The 18,102-nt window shown below is 46.4% G+C and overlaps 1 protein-coding gene across 1 annotated transcript in view; it reads right to left on the reverse strand.

Moving 5' to 3' along the window:
• Window positions 1–18,102, reverse strand: part of PRKDC (protein kinase, DNA-activated, catalytic subunit) — a 3,362,625-nt gene that overhangs the window by 3,000,646 nt on the left and 343,877 nt on the right. Inside the window, exons 11-12 of the mRNA XM_069621025.1 lie at window positions 13,048–13,194; window positions 4,289–4,453 (exon numbers count right to left, since the gene is read on the reverse strand). Of these exons, the coding sequence (XP_069477126.1) occupies window positions 4,289–4,453; window positions 13,048–13,194 (312 nt within the window). The remainder of the gene's footprint in view (window positions 1–4,288; window positions 4,454–13,047; window positions 13,195–18,102) is intronic.

Consider the following 18,102-nt stretch of genomic DNA (forward strand, 5'->3'; position numbering starts at 1 on the left):
ACCCTGGCCGCGTCCGCAACCAGCATCCACTGCACCTTGCCCAAGATGGCCCTCGTCCTTTCCTCCGACGGAGAGACCAGAAGCGCCACTGTGTCGAGCTTCGCTCCCAGAAACAGTGCGTCTTGCGCGGGCACCAGGTGGGACTTGCCGTAGTTTATGGAGAATCCCAGGTCCGTGAGTAGTTGGACGGTCCTCGCCGTGTGCTCCGCGGCAAGCTCCTTTGTCTTTGCTCGGATGAGCCAGTCGTCCAGGTAGGGTGAGACGTGGATCCCCTCCAGGTGCAGCTGCGCCGCCACCGGTGCGGGGCACTTGGTGAACACCCTGGGTGCCGACCTCAATCCGAAGGGAAGGGCTCTGAACTGGTAGTGACGCCCTTGGACCACGAATCTGAGAAACTTTCGGTGTCCCTTTAGGATGGGGATATGGAAGTAGGCATCCTCCAAATCCAACGACGACAGGAAATCGCCCTCCTCCAGTTGACCCAGGACGTGCTGGAGGGTGGCCATCCGGAACTTCTGTGCCTTGATGAATTTGTTCAGTCGTCGCAGGTCCAGGATGGGACGCCATCCTCCCGTCTTCTTCACGAGGAAGTATCTTGAGTAAACTCCGGAGCCCCGAAGCCTCTTTGGGACGAGCTCGATGGCGCCTTTCTTGAGCATCGCCTTTACCTCCAAGAGAAGTTGAGGGACGTGATGTTCCTTCCTGGCCACGGGGGGGACGCGCGGGCACTTCTTTAGAAACTCGAGCGCGTGACCCTGGGCCAGGGCGTCCAGCAACCAACGGTCGGTGGAGATGGACTCCCACACGCTGACAAAGCTCGCCAGCCGGCCTCCCACTGGGGTGCTTCGGTGGGAGCCCCGACCCCACGGCCGGTTCAGTCCTGCTTCGAAGAGGCTTTGCCGCCTTGTCCTCCTTGGCGACGACGGCGGGGTCCGCCCGACTTGCCTCGTCCCCTGTAGGCTTCCTGTGACGACAAACGGGCTGCTTGACGATAGGTGGAAAATCCGCCGCCGGAACCTTTGGAGGCACCCTGCTTGCCTTCGCCGCTCCGAAAGGGCGGCCGCCGTTGCTGGAGAACACCAAGAGCCCGGTCCGTCTCCGCGTCCGTCTTGATGGCTTGTAGGGAATCGTCCACTGTTTTCCCAAACAGGTTGCTCCCGTCGAACGGCATGTCCAAGACTCTGGTCTGCACGTCCTGACGGAAGTCAGTTGCCTTGAGCCATCCACGCCGTCTAAGGCACACGCCGTTGCCCAACTGGCGAAATCCAGTGTCAGCGATGTCTGTCGCTATCGTAATGGCTTGGTCCGATGCCACTTCTCCTTCCTGCAAGATCTCTAGGGCCTCCGCCCTCTTGTCGTCTGGTAAGAAGTCCAGCAGGGGGGCGATTTTGTACCACAACTCCCTGTCGTAGCGGGCTACGATAGCCAAGGCGTTGGCAGCCTTAATCGTCGTCGCTGCCGATGAGATGACTCTGCGTCCCATCGTGTCCAATTTCTTTCCCTCGCCGTCCGGCGGGGAGGTTGACGTAGAGGCCAAGGCCCCCCCCGCTTTCTTCCTGGCCGCCGCGGAGACGACCGAGTCCGGGGTCGGCTGTGCCCGAAGGCACAAGGGGGCCGCGTCCGGGACCCGGTACTTCTTCTCGTACCAATCCCTTCTCGCAGGCGTTGTGGATGGGTTCTTGAGGAGGGCGAGACCCTCATCCCTGATATCGTCCAGTAGAGGTACAGCGAGGACCGTCTTCCTCTTGGTCTCGCGCCGTTGATAAAAGGAAACCTTTCTTCTTCTCTTCCGGGCAGAGCTGGAAAAGCTCGGATGCCCTGGCGATCATGGCATGAAATGATCCAATCTCGTCAGGCGGGGAAGCCCGGGGAGGAGGAGACGACGGGAGATCCTCGTCGTCTGTACCCGTCGCGGCTGTGTCAGTCCCCGTATCATCCCCACGGGTCGTGGACGGGGAGGAGGGCTGAGCAGGGCGCGATGGTTGAAAAGGAGGTGGAGGATGAATCCTTCTCTTAGGCAGAGGGCTCCCAGAAGGGCCTGGCTCCGGGTCCCCCGTCGGGAGCGGTTCCTCCGTTGGTGGTAACGGCAATCTCGTCCTTATCTCCGAGCATAAGGACTGTATAGCCAACAAAATGGCCGCCAAGTTGTCTTGCGGCACTGTTTGAGGGGATTCCGACGGGCGGTCAGGAGTCCCGTCGGCACCCTCGACGTTCTCGTCGTCTCCTACGTCGGGGTCCCTCCTGACGGGCTGGTCTTCTTCCACGGCCACGCCGTGGCTTAAGACTTCGATCAGCTCCTCCTCAGAGGTTGAGGCCGAATCCACGACAACCTCCTGCCCCCCCTTTTTCTTCTCCGTCGGAGGTTTCACGGGGGTCCTGTCGATGGGCATGAAAGAGAACTCCCTCTGCGGTGGCAGGGAGACTCTGGGCCCCGAGGTCGCGACCACTGGTGTAGCCTCCACAGGCTGAGCCAGGGCCGCCGCGACTGTCTCGATAGAGGCCTTGGCCGGGTGGATCAAGGCTTTCACCACCTTAGGTGCGCTCACCGCCTTCTCCTTGGGGGGAGGGTCACCGCCTCGCTCCCCCTCCGATGGGGCCTTTGAGCTCGCCCGGGGTCTCTCCAGGAGCTTCGCCGGGTGCTCGGCCTTCCTCTTACCCAAGCCAGAGCGTTGGCTCGTGGTTGATGGCGCCGGGGAGGATGCGCCCTGCCTGGCGCCCGTAGAGCCCGACCGTTCGGCGCTCCCGGTGCCAGCGGACTCGCGGTGCTTGGCCTTCTGTTGGACCCCCGTCGCCGGGGCGCCCTCAAAGGTCTTAGAAGACCGCTCGGACTTCTTCTTCTTCTTCTCGCCTGACGGGCTCTTCCCTTCCAGCCAGTAGGCGAGACGCAGATGGCGGTCCTTCATGGTCCGCTCCGACATATTGCCGCAAAACGCACAGTCCTTCTCCACGTGCGTCTTGTCCTCATGCAGGCAGTAGAGGCAAAGGGAGTGTTCGTCCTCCTTAAAGACATTCTGAAGCTGGCATCCAGGGCAGACCCTGAACAGCTTTCCGGGCGTCGAGCTTCCCTTCTCATGGGCCATGATCTAGATGGGCCTGAGAAATTTCTGGAGTCCTCCAAAAGCGTGGCTCGACGAAATCTTCACCCTTGAGGGGCGTAGAAGAATCCGACACGGGTCCCCGTTGATCGGATAAAGAAACGGTGGAGCTTGAGGCTCTTTTGACCGAAAAAGAGAAAAGTTTCCTAAGAAAAAGCGCGAAAAAAGCACTAAAGCTCGAGACCAATAGCACGAGGATCCCAACACTTGAACGTGCGGTAAAAATCTGAAGATGGCTGCCAGAGGCAGGGCTTAGGGAGATGGCAGTCATTGGCTGTGGTCAGTATGACGCAGAGATCAGTGATTGGTTACTACTACGAAAGAGATCAGAAACGAAACTGATGATTTTTCTTTACCGAGGATTCCCAGCCTGACGACGGGGAATATTCATGAGCATGTGAATCAATGCCAGACCCCATGCTGGAGAAGTGGACATCGCCACAAACAGGTCTTCACAAAAAACCAAACAGGTTCAACGAACCGAGAAGAAAACAGCAAACTCCAAAGAGTCGAGGCGAACCGAGATTCACAAAGCGAACACGTTCGCAGAAAAAACGGAACTGAGGCTATGGGCGTCGTGCGTCCTACTTATCACAATGGGTGACGTCGGCCGTCGGAGGAGGTCCTCGGGGACGGTGCATCGACGTCATCCATGCAGACGCCGAAGATTTTCCGAAGCAGCACAGCTGTGGACATTACCTGTCATAGATATGGAATACGTCGGAGGACCCAATCCCCTCGAAACACATTTTTTATTTTAAAATCATGTAACCAAATAACGCTGTTTACCTTGACAAATACAAACTTTGCCCACAGGTACCTGGGACCGCTCTGCTTTAGACAGGTCAATCCTGTACAAAGTAGTAGCTGAGAAGAATAAGAGCAGCAAACAGCAGCAGCAGATGTTAAAAGTTGAAATGCAGAATAATAGCTCTGGGTACGAGTTGGTCACATTGGATTTCAAGCACATTGTAATTGGTGTAAATCAGTTAAAACTTTACCTGCAATATAGTAGATTAGGACAAATGCTTGAATGTGAAACATTTACATATTTACCGTTTTAGATCTCTACCTGAAAATGTGAGTTAACCAAAGCAAAAACAAAAACGGACTACACGATTACATTTGTCCCGAAGGCGACAGACAGATTTTAGAAAGGAATAGCAAGTTTTTCTTTGCATCATTCCACTTACTGTATCTAAATGAAGAATCACGCTGGCAATGGACTGAAGAAAGCTTGGTAACTGGTATACATTGTCGTCCTCCGTGTCTGCTTCAGTGAGATACATTTGTTTGCAGCGTTGAATTAGCTCAATATACATGAAGTCAACGTCTTTGGCATTTGCAGCTTTACATGGCTGTCAAACACAAAAAAGTGGAAAAACCATGATCATATTTCTAGGGCCCTCGAGTTCAGAAATAATTGAGTGAAACACATTTTGCATGGGTAAGTGTGTATACTTTTCTTTACATCTCCCAAACAACTTTGCCAAAACACACATTTGAATCTAAATTTGAGTAAGAGAGGGGTGGTGGGGAGAGAGAAAGATAAGGAGGTGGGGGGAGAGAGGAAACGACAGGGGGAAGAGAGGTTTGGGGGAACTCTTGTGTGATAATCTGTTGATCCCCAGCAGCAATTTTGATGCCTCCCGTCTGTTTTACTCCGATTAGTAGGTTTTTTCTTCTAGTCATTCTTTGCACTGTGTCTTGGGATCTATGTATGAGATAGTTATTAATAATTTTAAAGTTTGCGTGGTATCTGTTTATCAGATTTTTTTCTGCCTTTGTCACTGAATCTGGGATGGAGGTTGCTTGAGATTAATGTGGTTTCCTTTATTTTCTCCCATCCTACAAGGCTATCATTGTGCTAGTACCTCATTTGCAGTCTTGTCAATTAACACATTTTGCTGGATTACATGAAGGCTAGGTGGTTTTCCTCTGTGCAAAGACACCTTGGGATTGCATTCCAAAGCTTGTTTGCTAGAAAGGAGAAGGATGATCCTCACTGACATTTCTTGCTACAACCTGGTGTTCGGTTTTTCAGAACCACGACTGTTGTAGTGTTCGAAGAAGCAAACATTAGTGGCCCTGCAAAGGTTGCAGACAAAAGGTGTGACCCAAATCTTCACCTGGCAGCAAGGATAAGCAGTGAGGTTGGGACGAAGGAGATGAGTTTAGTCTACAGTACACTTGGCATACACAAGAGATTGAGGAGCAATAGATTGCCAGCACAGGTAAGTAAATAAGTACACTTATCTACCAACAAAGATGCATGAAGTCAAAATAATAAAAAAGTACGTAAAACAAGATCTACACAAATAACCAGAGTTAGGTATTCAATGGTAAACGCACTGCACAGACACAGATTGACATGCAGCAGGGACAGGTCTAGGCAAAGCAAACACAAGAAGGCGATGCTCAAAAATACCATAGATCTTACATACTTGGTCTACCAGCCAGGTGCAATGACCGCAGAACAGACGGCATAAAAAACACCCCTTCGCTGCAGGAAGAAGGTCACGCTTCAAGAAATAATGATCAAGCTTAAAACCAGTCAAACTGTTGGCCCAGATGGAGAGCGTAGCATCTCGAATTGCTATACAAGCATGCCTGACAGATCTCACTGGCGTACAGGTGAGGCAGATGATAGAAGACAGTGGGGAAAATTGCATAACTTACCCAAAGTGGTGAGTAAGCTAGAAAGTAATAGAAAGCTGCTACTTGACAGGGCGGAAGACCTCAAGTGGCACTCTAGGCCCTCCAATGTCATAAATATTGGCCCGAAGAGGGAGAGCCAAATCTAGAAGAAATTGAAATATTCATAGAGGAACTACTTAAGAAGCTGTTCGCATATGTGTCTGTCTCTACAATGTGGTTGAAAGGGCTCACAGGTCTAGGCCACAGCCAGGAGCCCTGCCGCGACCAGTGATATTAAAACTGCTAAACTTGAGATCATGAGGGAAGCTGGCAGGTCAAGTTCGAGAACAAGACCCTCCAGGTATTTACCGACTTTATCCCAGGAGTGCAGAAAGCCATCAGATAATTTGAAGGGGTCAAAAAATGGCTATGCCAAAAAACTGGACTACTCCGTGATTTTTCCTGTTCAGTTGAGAATACTCTGCAGTGACAAAACTAATTTCTACACAGTCCTTGACCAGGCTCTGGGATTCGCTGAAACCATATCAAACTCATCCAAGAAAAAATGAGGAGAGGAAGTTACTTATAGCAGCAAGGTGATGTGAAATATCCACCCGGCATTACCCACTCCACAAGAAGACTGACTGGCTTGCTGGAGTGCAACTCCCACTTGAGCCTTGATGTGCTAATTACTCTTGAAGTTACTAATTAGTAAGACTTCAAAGCAGGATGAATAGTAGCCTTGAAAGTTAAATAACAAAAAAAGGAGTGGGAAATTATTGGCTTTGGAAGCGCTTGGGGTTCCAAGAGAGTGCCCACACAATTCGATCTAGTGATAACACTGATTGTTTCATATACAATGAGAAGTTTATGAAGTTATGTTTGGGATTGTTCAAGTTCTAGACATTGCAGGAGCCCGTGTCTTTGGGGATTTGTGGGTGGACGATTGGTATTTTCAGTGCATGCCCAAAACATGGCCGCAGAACAAGACACTGACGGGTAGGCCGATAGGGCAGTACGAGACCGAATGGAAGCACAAGCACATGAGGTGTATTTGCACACTTAGAGCCATACTGACATTCATATAGTTAACCACACATGAGTGGGTCAGGCAAATTTAAAGAAATTTAAGGCACATGCACTCACAGGCCCAGTTTTTATGTTCCAAGATCCTAGAGACCAAGTGCCTCTTCTTCAAAGCTATAGAAAACGCAGTCCCGCACAATGAAGATGTGTAGTATACTTTTAGAGTGCATGCCAGGGGAGAATGCATTTCCAAAGAACTAGGTATCCTCAAAGATTTGAGCAATAGCCTGAGTACATTAGAAGATGAAATAACTCTGCAAAAAGAGCATGAAGAGAAGGGATGAATAATGACAGAACTAGAGCACAGTTATTTGAGAAACTGCAGCTCTTTGCAGACATGGCAGAAATATATACAGATGCACAACCATTTTAGCACATAGATATGGAATGCGGAAAGGCTGAGCCACACATTAGCTTGGTTGATTAATCAAGAGAGGGGGGTGGGGTAAGACTTCTCCACATTTCTAGACGGGATAGCTATCCCTAAGCTTCAATACGAAAGCTTGATTAGGCTTGGGGACTCATTGCTCGACACCATCTCTAAGCTCCCAAATGGGAACTCCCCTACGCCGTATGGAATCACTGCAGAATTCTACAAGGTGTATGTAGACGTCCTAGCACTAGGAACTGGAAAATAGTTAATGAGGCTCTGGAAGAAGCAGCTCTTCCGCTGTATATGTATGAGGCCACGATCATCGTACCCAGGAAACCTGGCTCATATCACCCACTGTCTATGCTTAACACGGACTACAAACAACTAGCCAAAACAAATAGCTAAATCACAAATGATGGCTGATATAATTAATCCGGGCCACACTGGCCTCATCCAGCGGAGGTGTACTCAACTGAACTTACACCTACTTATCATCTCAACTGCAGCACCAAGACCTGTGCAAAATACAATAGTAGCCATGTTGGATGCAGAGAAAGCATTGGAATCAGAGTGTGATTTTGTGTCAGACACTGGGGAGGTTTGGGGTAAGATCAGACATAGCTTGGATCAAGCTACTGTATGGATGTCCACTTGCTAGGGTGCTTTCCAACATTGGCTTCTCATCTACATGTCCTCAAATCAGGGGCATGTAGCAAGGGTGCGGGCTATGACCCACCCTCTTTGCGCCTGCCGTAGAACCCCATGGATTACTTTTACGGCAGAGGCACTCGCACAGAGAATGTAGGCAGGAAGGAAGAACATGCTGGCCTCAACATAGGCAGATGATATGGCCCTGTAGGTAACAGACTCGCAGGGTAACCATCAATCTATAATGTCAGATGTATCATAATATGGCAGATGGGCAGGGCAGAAAATCGGTTAACATCAGAGGTTTTCTATGACAGAAAGGAGCTGCTAGCATCACTGAACCGGGACATTTTAGATGGTGCCCAGACTCGGGTAAGTACCTTTGTGTAAATGTGTCACAAAATGCAAATACAGTGTTTGCCCTAAATTACACCCCTGTACTCCAGAAAAGAATGAAAACATGGGTCACTTTGCCGCGGTTCATGATGGGCTGAGTAGCAGCAATCAAAATGATCGTCCTACCAAAGCTCTTGTATCTTTTACAAAATATTCCATTTTACTTGCCCAAACAGTTTTTCAATAAGCTGTAATCCACACTAACAAGGTTATGGGCAGACAGGCATTCTAGGGTGAAGTGGGACCTCCTCACTGGTCATATGAGCTTGGTGGAATAGGTATCTTGCATTAACCCATTATCTAGCAGCCCAGGCGCAATTTGCAACGTACTGGATAGGAAGCGAATAGGATGTCCCGCATTTATCTTGGAGCAATGCCTAGCAGCTCCCAACTCCCCTGTGACAGCGGTCTCAGATGGGAATAGTACCACACCGGACAGCCTGATCTCTATTAAATCAATATGCTGGGTCTGGTAGAATATAGGAAAGATGCTGGATGACGTAACACTGTTTAACCCATCTCTCGAGTGTTAGAAATACCCAAATTACAACATAACACAAGATCTCATGATATATAGAGTGGGAGAGCAGGCAGACGTTGGAAAGTGGGAAGACCTATTGGTGGGAGACAAGTTTATAACAGCTGTTGACTATTTCACAAAAATCCCCAAAATACTTGCTAACACACTGGCATACTATGGGGTAAGGTCTGGGTTGAAACAAAAATGGAAAGGTTTCCTTATAGCACAACTGCCACTGTTCAGATAGCAATTGATGCCAATAGCACCACAGGGCGAATATCAAGAATGTATGAACATGTACAACCTAATAGGAAATTAAGAGTACACACTGCCTATCCAAAGTGAAATGAGGACAACTGGAGGCAGTCTGATCTTATACAAATCTCAAATTAGCCCGATACTATGCCCAATCCATTTCAAATACATTAATAGCTTTTACTATTCCCAAGCCAGGATATTAAGAATGGACCCCACAAGGACGCATGAAATTCTGAGATGTATAGAGACCAATGCAGGGTTCCTGCATATGATATGGGGGTGCCCCTTGATTTAGGAGTACTTGGAACAGGTAAATCTAACACTGGGCGAAATAGTGGACAATGAGGTCTCCATGGACGGCTTAGGTAGCCGCTGAGTGTCTTCTCTGCAGAACTGAGCTAAACTAAATTTGTAAGATTAGCACTAGTCCTGGCCCACAGGAAGATGGCCTTAATCTGGTTGAGACAAACACCAGGGAGTCTGACTGGCTGCGGTACATGGCTACTATACATGACATAGAAGCAGGCTACAGGTAGTTATGTAACCCCCCCTAGATCTGCCCTCGAGATAAATGAGAAATATTTTTCAGTGCTCATCTAAGCAGGTGGAGCCAAGACTAGGAAGCATTGGAAGGGGATAGGGGCTAAGAACAACCACAGAACGATACTGAATGATGTATGCAATATAAAGGAAATGTTAATGTCGATCAGATACCTTGGCAATTTATGTTACGCTGAAGCGATGTGCCCCCCCCTCCACCGGCCCTGTTTCAGCACAGGTCAGAGGCCACCATTGTGAATGCCATGCACGAACAGTGCAATGTCTCTATCATAATGATTGGATTTTGTGGTAATAGACCCTCTCTTCCTGTTCCTTTTTTTGGGTTTTTTGGGTGCTTTGCATGCATTTTGGACTGTTTCACCATGACGGTTATAATGTTGCAACAATGTAGCAAGTGTAAAACTGGAAAGATGCAATAAAGAAATTGTTCTAAAAAAAAAAAAGGATGAACTACTGAATGGATTTACACCAAACCACCAAAAGGCACACCTGCACCGCTTTGTGCTCAACTGGTTTCTTATTTGAAAATGGGTTACAGTCAAAAGCGAGAAGCACTTTTTAAGAAAAGAAAATATCAATATATTCATTATTTTGAAGTACATGCATTGTAGCAATCACATTGCTTTCTCTGGATAACACACAGGTACACCATGACTAGCAATAACATTCTCTGAATAATACGCACTGCTGCTAGGAGAAAGGCACCCAACACTCTAACCAATGTTGGATGCGTAACTGAAATAAAATACTCGGGAATTAAGGAAACAATGCCTTCCTGGCAATATTGTCTTATTGTCAACGGGTAAACAGATTCTCTTAAATCACAAATTCACACCCACCATGTGCAGTCCAGTGATTAAGGGTAACAGCGAGTCATCACTTATACCTGTAGGACAAGTCTTTTACTCTTTCTTAAGGCAGTCTAATTTACCTGGCTTGATTATTTCGAGACACATAATCCCCTTGCATGAACTCCAGTGTAAGTGAGAAGTGAACTACTACTGGAACTCTGGGACAGAATTACAACAACATAAGGGCATTTGGAAGCAAATTAAGTCAGGATATGATCAAATAAAAGCCTGAGAAACCTATTCCAAACAATCTATTTTCTTGAGTCCAAAGTCCAGTTGCCTAGTTTAAGTGCCAAACTCCTGGTAATCCACATGCAGGGCAATGTGGATATCACTCTGTCTGAGGGACGTTTATAGTGCCACAGCACACTTCTCCACTGTTGTTTTTACACAGGTTTTTGTCGTAGTCATCTGAATCTTAACATTGCATCACTTCCTGGATGTTGATATGCCTTTAAAATGCGACCAGGGCAAGACCTGTATTGTAACCTTTTGCCCTATGGGTTCCTCTTTTGCTTGAATTGTTCCCCACTCACTAGATTTAGCAGGTCTAATTGGGTGGGTGGCCTCACTTCTCCCATCGGGAATTGTACTAGAATGCCCAGCTGGCTTTATTTATTATTTTTTTTTTTAACTACCTCTGGGATTTCAGGAGGCAACCTTTGCCAGTCACTGGGCTCACTTCAGTAGGCATCTCAGTATGGCCCATCCCTTCCACATGTTTCTCCGAGCCATCTTCCATGTTCACTCCTTATCTAGGTTTGAGAGCCTTGGCTTGGCCAACACAGGTTTTGCATTGCGGGCCTCTTGTCCCACCAGTCTTCCTCTCATTCTAATTGGGTTAGATTTTGGCTCAGTGTTGATTTGCAGTTATGTTGATGTATGATGGGTTGCCTATGGGGGGAATGAGTTACTGTTTAAGTATTTGTGTCTGTTTATGTCATGCACCATGAAGCAAAGTGTCTTTTTGTATGCCTGATGAAAGTTTCAATCCACTATTGAACCTGTCCCTTTTGGCTTTGCCAGATCAGGTTCTATTCCATCACTCTTCCTCTCGGTTTCTGTCTGGACCTTTTGCTTGGCCAATTGATCTTCTGCACTTCTGAATCGCCTCTCCCTGTTTTGGCAGAAACACCTCTCTTGCTGAAGTGCTGTTCTAACACCCCACCATAACACCTTACAAGTGAGACAGACAGTTTAACAGGTTCTGACTCCTTTTATAGAGGTGAAGATTAGTTATTTGGTCATAGTACGTGGTAATGGCTCCGATTTGTTAGTCTATTTCATACCTGGCTTCCTAAATTGCTATTTTCACATTTGTTCCTTTTCCTTCCCATGAGAGTGTACCTCCCACCCCATATTCGTAGGTATGGTGTATTCTCAAATCCTATTGGTTGGTTCCTTTCCAGGCCAGATATGTTAAGAGTCCAGCAGGAAGATCACAGCTGCTTCCTGAGTCAGTAGTCCATCTATCAAGTTCATAAAGAATTAGCTCTCCGATTTGTCTGGGCTTTTGGTCCCTGGATCACCTCACCTGGTGTTTAGGAGGCACATTTCTTTGCGGGACAGATCAAGTTGTTTTTCCTTGCCTGCACCCCTTCGGACCACCAAAAGGGTCTTCACATGTGACCCAGTGCATAATGAAATTAAGCCCAATAGCCATTGATAGTAGGCACAGCAAAGCCCATAATGAGGCCATAAAATAAACGTTATGAAAAAAACTCTGAATAACAAGTACTGAATACAATTTACCACAATTATCATAAACAGGCAACATACACAAGCCCACAACATAATCGCTTCATGACCAACAATATGCTCGGAAAAACGCCACAGAACAAAATTCAGCACAATAGACATACACACCATGCACGGCATACAATCCCACACTACGAGCAAACCATGGCCAACAGCAATAAACTTGTAGTAATCTGCTCATAAGTGAAACACTGCAATAAATTGAAAAATAAATCAGAAAAGAGATAAGGTGATCATCTGTAAATGTGTAGAGTCGACCAACATTGGGAATGCCAAAGTTCAGGTACAGAAACTCAAATAAATGTTTCTTTATTACAAACTCCATCACAGTACAACTGAAATTGTAACTCACACTACACTACTTCACAAGATTGCCTTTAAATATTAGGTGGCTTGAAACCATGGTATAGTTCAAGTGAGTCTTGGTAAGGAGCGATGAAGTGAGTTCAGGTTAAATTTGTAGTGGGATGGCCATTGTTTTAGGGAAATACTTCATTTGGATTGAGCGTGTGTACCTTAAAGTTCCCACCATTGTCAACTTCACCTATTCATAGGCAGTGACTTCAAGTCTTTTAAAAAATGTGTTTTTCTACTGATATACATATTTACATACTCCATTAAAAGATAGAAAATATATCTTCAAGGGAAAATGTATCAGCTTTGTTAAAGAGCAAGAGATAAAATACACTACATACAAATAATAGGCTATTCAGCAGCATAATTACCACCTTAAAGAAATAAAACAGATGAAGAATTGTAAAACTGACTTAGTCAATGCTATTTGAAGAACAGTTATGGCGATTTCATGATTTCAAAATAGTTCCAAAACATAGACAACATGTAACTAAGATCTGGATACCATACCGCTGCAAAAAGTCCATATCCTCGAATAGCTATAGACAATTCCTTGCTACTCGAATCCAGTTTCCTGATGATTTTGTAGAACTGCTCCATGAAAAACTGCAACTTGCTCTTGTGCATCTCTGCATCGTTGGCCACCATAAAAGCAATCTTTAAAAACATACAGACACATTAGAAAACCTCAAAGCTGGGTTTTAAACAAAAAGCTTGAATGATTTAAAAATCACTTCACACATAGAGAACAAGTTTGGCATTTGAAAACGTGTTTCTCTTGAGCACCAAGCTGTATATAGTTCCTGGTACGCAACAAGAAACTCAAGGTGACACGTGAAACCATGCAAGCAGTGAAATGCTATCACAACATAAGACTGTTGCTTCCCTGTAAGTAGGGTCGAAATTGGAATTAAAGGAGCAGGAGCTGTAATTAGATCCTGGGTGTCAGGATTGTCCTCTCGCCTGGAGTTACTCATCATGACCCAGGAGTCCAGTCTCATGACTGGAGTGCCTGAAAGATGGCAGAACTTGCTTTTACATTCCACAACTGTTGCATGCACCCACAAATACACATTCCTTGACCCCTCTTGCTATTGCTGTCTTGAACACTATGGCTGATTGTTTCTGTTTAATCATCTGTCTATTGCGATGTTGCTTTACACATCTTCACGTTTTACATTCTCTTTAAATCGTTTTCACTTGTAATTTCTTTTGCATATTTCTTGTCGGTTAGTTCTTCCTTCTTTCTGCTACCTCTCATTTCGTCTTTAGCTAGATTTTCCTCTACTTCAGAACTCCGCAACTACATCTGCTCCTGCATTAATCTCTCTTGCTGTCGCTTTACCACCACAACATGTTCATCTCAACTGCCTCTTTCTGGCACACGACGCTGCTCACTTTCTTTCTCTCAGCTGCCCCTGCAGAATGCGGAGCGAATACACAGTATGCAACAAATCTAACTGTCAAATGAGATACAACTATAACTTTGTGTCCATAACACATGACCATTCATGCTTTACATATTTCTAGAGGTTTGTTAATGCAACTTTTATGCGAATTACTAGACCTATAGTAAATGTCAGATAGATTTGAAAGGCAACCAGTTGGTCTTGGGGAGCCAAATGTAGCTCCTAGTATCTGTTGGTGCTAAGCTACCCAAGCTCTTCTAGGTCCCATCTAGGAGCTAAATAGTTTTCAGCTCCCAGCAATTTCGAACCCTGGTACAGTTTATCAGTTGTGGGCATCCTGTAGAACCACGTTGATGGTATATTACCTGTATTACAGGAAAAACTGTCCAACAATGTTTTTAAAGATACTTTTTTCATGTAAAGGGTTGTTGCTGAATAACCCGGCTCAATACAGTAAAGTCAAATAACTGTGTCTGCTAAAGCAGCCATTTTTCTTTTTAAAGTAGGCACAGTGGTACACGATACTGGATTCAAAGAAGCTGATGGTTAAATGGGAATCTACAGCTTTATACAGGTTTAATAGATATCTAAACTACACCCATTCCAATGAAGCGTTCGCACAGTGATAACTATTCCAGAGCTCAAGTGTGGGACACAAACAGAACCCAACTGCAGGAAACTCTGTTTAAGCTCATATCTGTGAAAGCGCCTTCTGATAACTCTAGACTTGCTTAAACGCCAATTAGGCTGCGGGAGAGAATTGAGAATTCCACTACGGATGCTAGTACTGAAAATAATATGGTACTCCGACCTGCGTAGGCAGACGATCCAAATGCATATTCAGGAAGCCTTAATTTACAACAAATGTTTTTTTTTAAAAAAAGAGAAATGCTGTATGGAAAATTCAGAAGGCCTGGGCGCTCTCAAAGCCAGCCAATGCAGGACTGCCTCTCAGTTTTCCCTCATCAGAAGCAGAACGGTCACAATCTGCCAACATGGAGCATTTCTTAGCAGGACTAGTGGCAGACTAAACATAGTTGCTCTATCCTAAACAGAATTACAATCAGCCCGAGACCACCAACGGAGATAGTGGAGAATTTCCTTTTTGGGGGTCCCATGAAGTTTTTATTGACTTCCATGATTTCTTTACTATTTGTGTGACTTCAAGTCCCTGTAGTCACAAAAATAAAGCCCCTTAAACCCTTTTTCCCCGATGTGCTTCCCTGGTAGCCCATAACTGTACCAGGTCAAGGGTGATTTTTAAGCACACCATTTTGGACCCAGGGAGATTTGATCACCCTGAAAGTATGATGTGCAGTAGGCTCGTAGCAGCTAGAATTACATTTGGACTGCCCCAGGTCTGTAGCCACTGTTGCAGCATTAGTTGCCCAATGCACCCATTAGCTATTCCTTCGTCTTTGGGGGCTGACATAGTGACAGGTTCATCCTAAGGCCCCAAATGCACCATCAGTTGTGGTATAAACTTGTGCACATTCGTTTACAGTCCTCTAGACTTCCCGATCTACAGAAAGTATGGGAGTAACTGTGTGTTGGGGGAGGGTGGGGTCATGCGCTGCTCGCAGGCATCCTCTCTTATCTTACAGGGACACTGGCGACAGTAGCGGAGGCAGCTTCTGGTGCTGGGGGTGGATAATACGGCCCCAGCAGGAGGCTGTGGGGAACACTGTTCATCAATGGGGAATCAGCGGGGTGGGCGGCTGCCTGTCGCCACCATTGACTGGTGGCTGTACCCATGATGGAGGGTGCTTCATTCTACGCTCTCCCGGGCACGTACTGCAGTACACAATCAGTGCAGGCAACACCACCATGTTGCCAGTGCGGCCGCCCCGGCCCCATGGCTACCATCATGCTGCCTCCGAATCGCTAGTGCTCGGCCTTCACTATAAAGGAGAACGCTGCATTACAAGTTGCGTGTCTCAACGCTCCCCAGTTCTGCTTCAGTTATTGACCCTGTTGCTTGTTCTCCTGCCTATTTTGGTGCCTTTTGCTAGTATTGCAAGCCTACTGTTTACTCTTGGCTCTTTTCCATGCCTTGCTGGGGTGCCTTTGTCTTGGGGTTCCGGTTTTGAGGGGGTTGACCCTGTACTCTGGTCACCTCTTCTCTTCATCCTTGCCTTCTCCTTTCCTTGGGTTCAGCCTGACTCTCTGGACTCCGGAACATTGTAACCAGAACGTCCCTTTAACAAGATTTTTTCAGTGAATTTTATAGGTTTTTATTAGTGCAACTTAAACATAATGTTGTGGGACGTTTTAACACACTAGGCTCTGCCCTGTGACATCCCTGTGTGCCGATGGTGAAAGAATCATTAAAAATGGCCGCAAAAGCCCTATGCGTGCCAAACGTATGAAAATTGTGCTTTGAAACCGGAAAAGATGGTTGCCAAATCTACTTTGCCTGTTGTCAGTAGTGGAAAGGAGACCTCACTGCTGAAACCGGTCACTGGGCTGCCCACCAAGTAAAAATGGAAACTGTATAAAAGGCAGTGCTCTGTTGCAAGAAGCCCAGAAATTGCTCTTAAATCCCTTTTTCTTGGTTGCTGAAAATACAGAATGCCAGTCCAAAACATCAGAAAACACCCAATATCTTTGCTGGATGTTACCAACCACTTCATTTAAGCAATCAACATGAACACACAATGTCAGGAAAAGCAGAATCGGTCATCAAAATATCCACAGTAAAAAAAGTGTGCTTGCCTGTGAAAATCTGTCACTGTTTCAAAAGCCTGCATTTAAACTGCAAAATTTCCACCATTACAATCTAATGTTTTAAATCTAAGTGACCTGTCATTAAGAGGAACATAGGTTGTAACTATTTAATCTCCATGATTTAGAGACTGGAATCAGAATTCTAACTGCTTGATTAAAAATTGCAAGTTTTGTTGTAAAGTAAGAAAAAGGTCATAAAGTGACAGTGGATTTAGCTGAACTCAGAGTCACCAAACCAGTTTTCCCCAGCTTTCCCCTAACAAAAGGCATCTCTCCTGCTTCCCACAAAGGCCAGGAACTCGCATTCAAGTGTTGATTAAGGGGGGGGGGGGAGATTTTGGGCTGCTGCTCCTGGGAGAGACAATGACCCTCCCTTGGCTGAAAGGATATGCATATTGTAAGTGTCAACAGTGGCCTCTGCCAGAGGAAGAAAGCAGGGATTGCTCTTGAGCTACAAGAAACCTTTGGAGGCGGGGATAGACATTTTTGTTGATTCTCAATGGACAGAAAGCATATTTTTGGAAAGGCTGATAAAGGACTGTGCAAATTTGTAAAATTGTAAAATTACAGTATTGTTAATGCGATTTTTTTGTGCACATTTTAAAAGGACCCAGAAATCTGTGCGATGTGCTGAGAAGGCACAGTGAAAATTCTGGTTTTGTAGCAATTGTATTCATGTCAGAAGCATGAAACCTCATACGATTATGCACAGATATCATGCGCACATATGTACAAAATTGTGGACAAATCAGATGTTGTGTCCCAGATAAAAAGTGCAAATATTTGTCAAATCCAGACCCAAGATCTCACAGCAACAAGGCTTGGAAGAAAGTGTGTGTCATGATGCCCGCTCCCGGGGAGCCGGTTCAAGCCAGGCGTCCCCGAAAGCGGACATCCAGCCCCCAAGGAAGGACCCAGCAACCCCATATAGGGGCCCTTTGGACAGTGTCCTGGCGCCTATGGTGCCAGGCTCATAAAAGACATCAGTCCTGGCGCCATAGGCGCCAGGCTCATTATGGGAATGCTTGGGTGCACTTACCTGATGCAGACCATGCTGCAGGATCCCGGCCTCCTTGAGGCCTGAAAGGAACTACTTTACCTGTGGGACTAATTTACCATCCGGGCGTGGTCGGGGAAGGATACATACCTGGAACTTCTTCCAAGGCTATTTAAACCCCACCCGAACAGCCACACATGCTTCGCGTTGTTCTGCATCTAGCAGCTGGACGCTCACCGTGTCTGCTCCTGCATCCTGACTTCTGCCACGCCTGCCATCATCCTGGATCACCTGCAAAGGAAGAGAAGAAGAGAACAGAAGAAGGAAAAGTCCTTACCTGCTAAATCCGCATTCCGGAGACATCTCGCCGACAATCCTGAAAAGGAAGACTTTAATTTAAAAGCTCATCGCGTCGATCGCTGCAGCGCCGCA

Source organism: Ambystoma mexicanum, chromosome 5q (genome assembly GCF_040938575.1).
Source record: "Ambystoma mexicanum isolate Mex_15411 chromosome 5q, UKY_AmexF1_1, whole genome shotgun sequence".
Classification (NCBI taxonomy): domain Eukaryota; kingdom Metazoa; phylum Chordata; class Amphibia; order Caudata; family Ambystomatidae; genus Ambystoma; species Ambystoma mexicanum.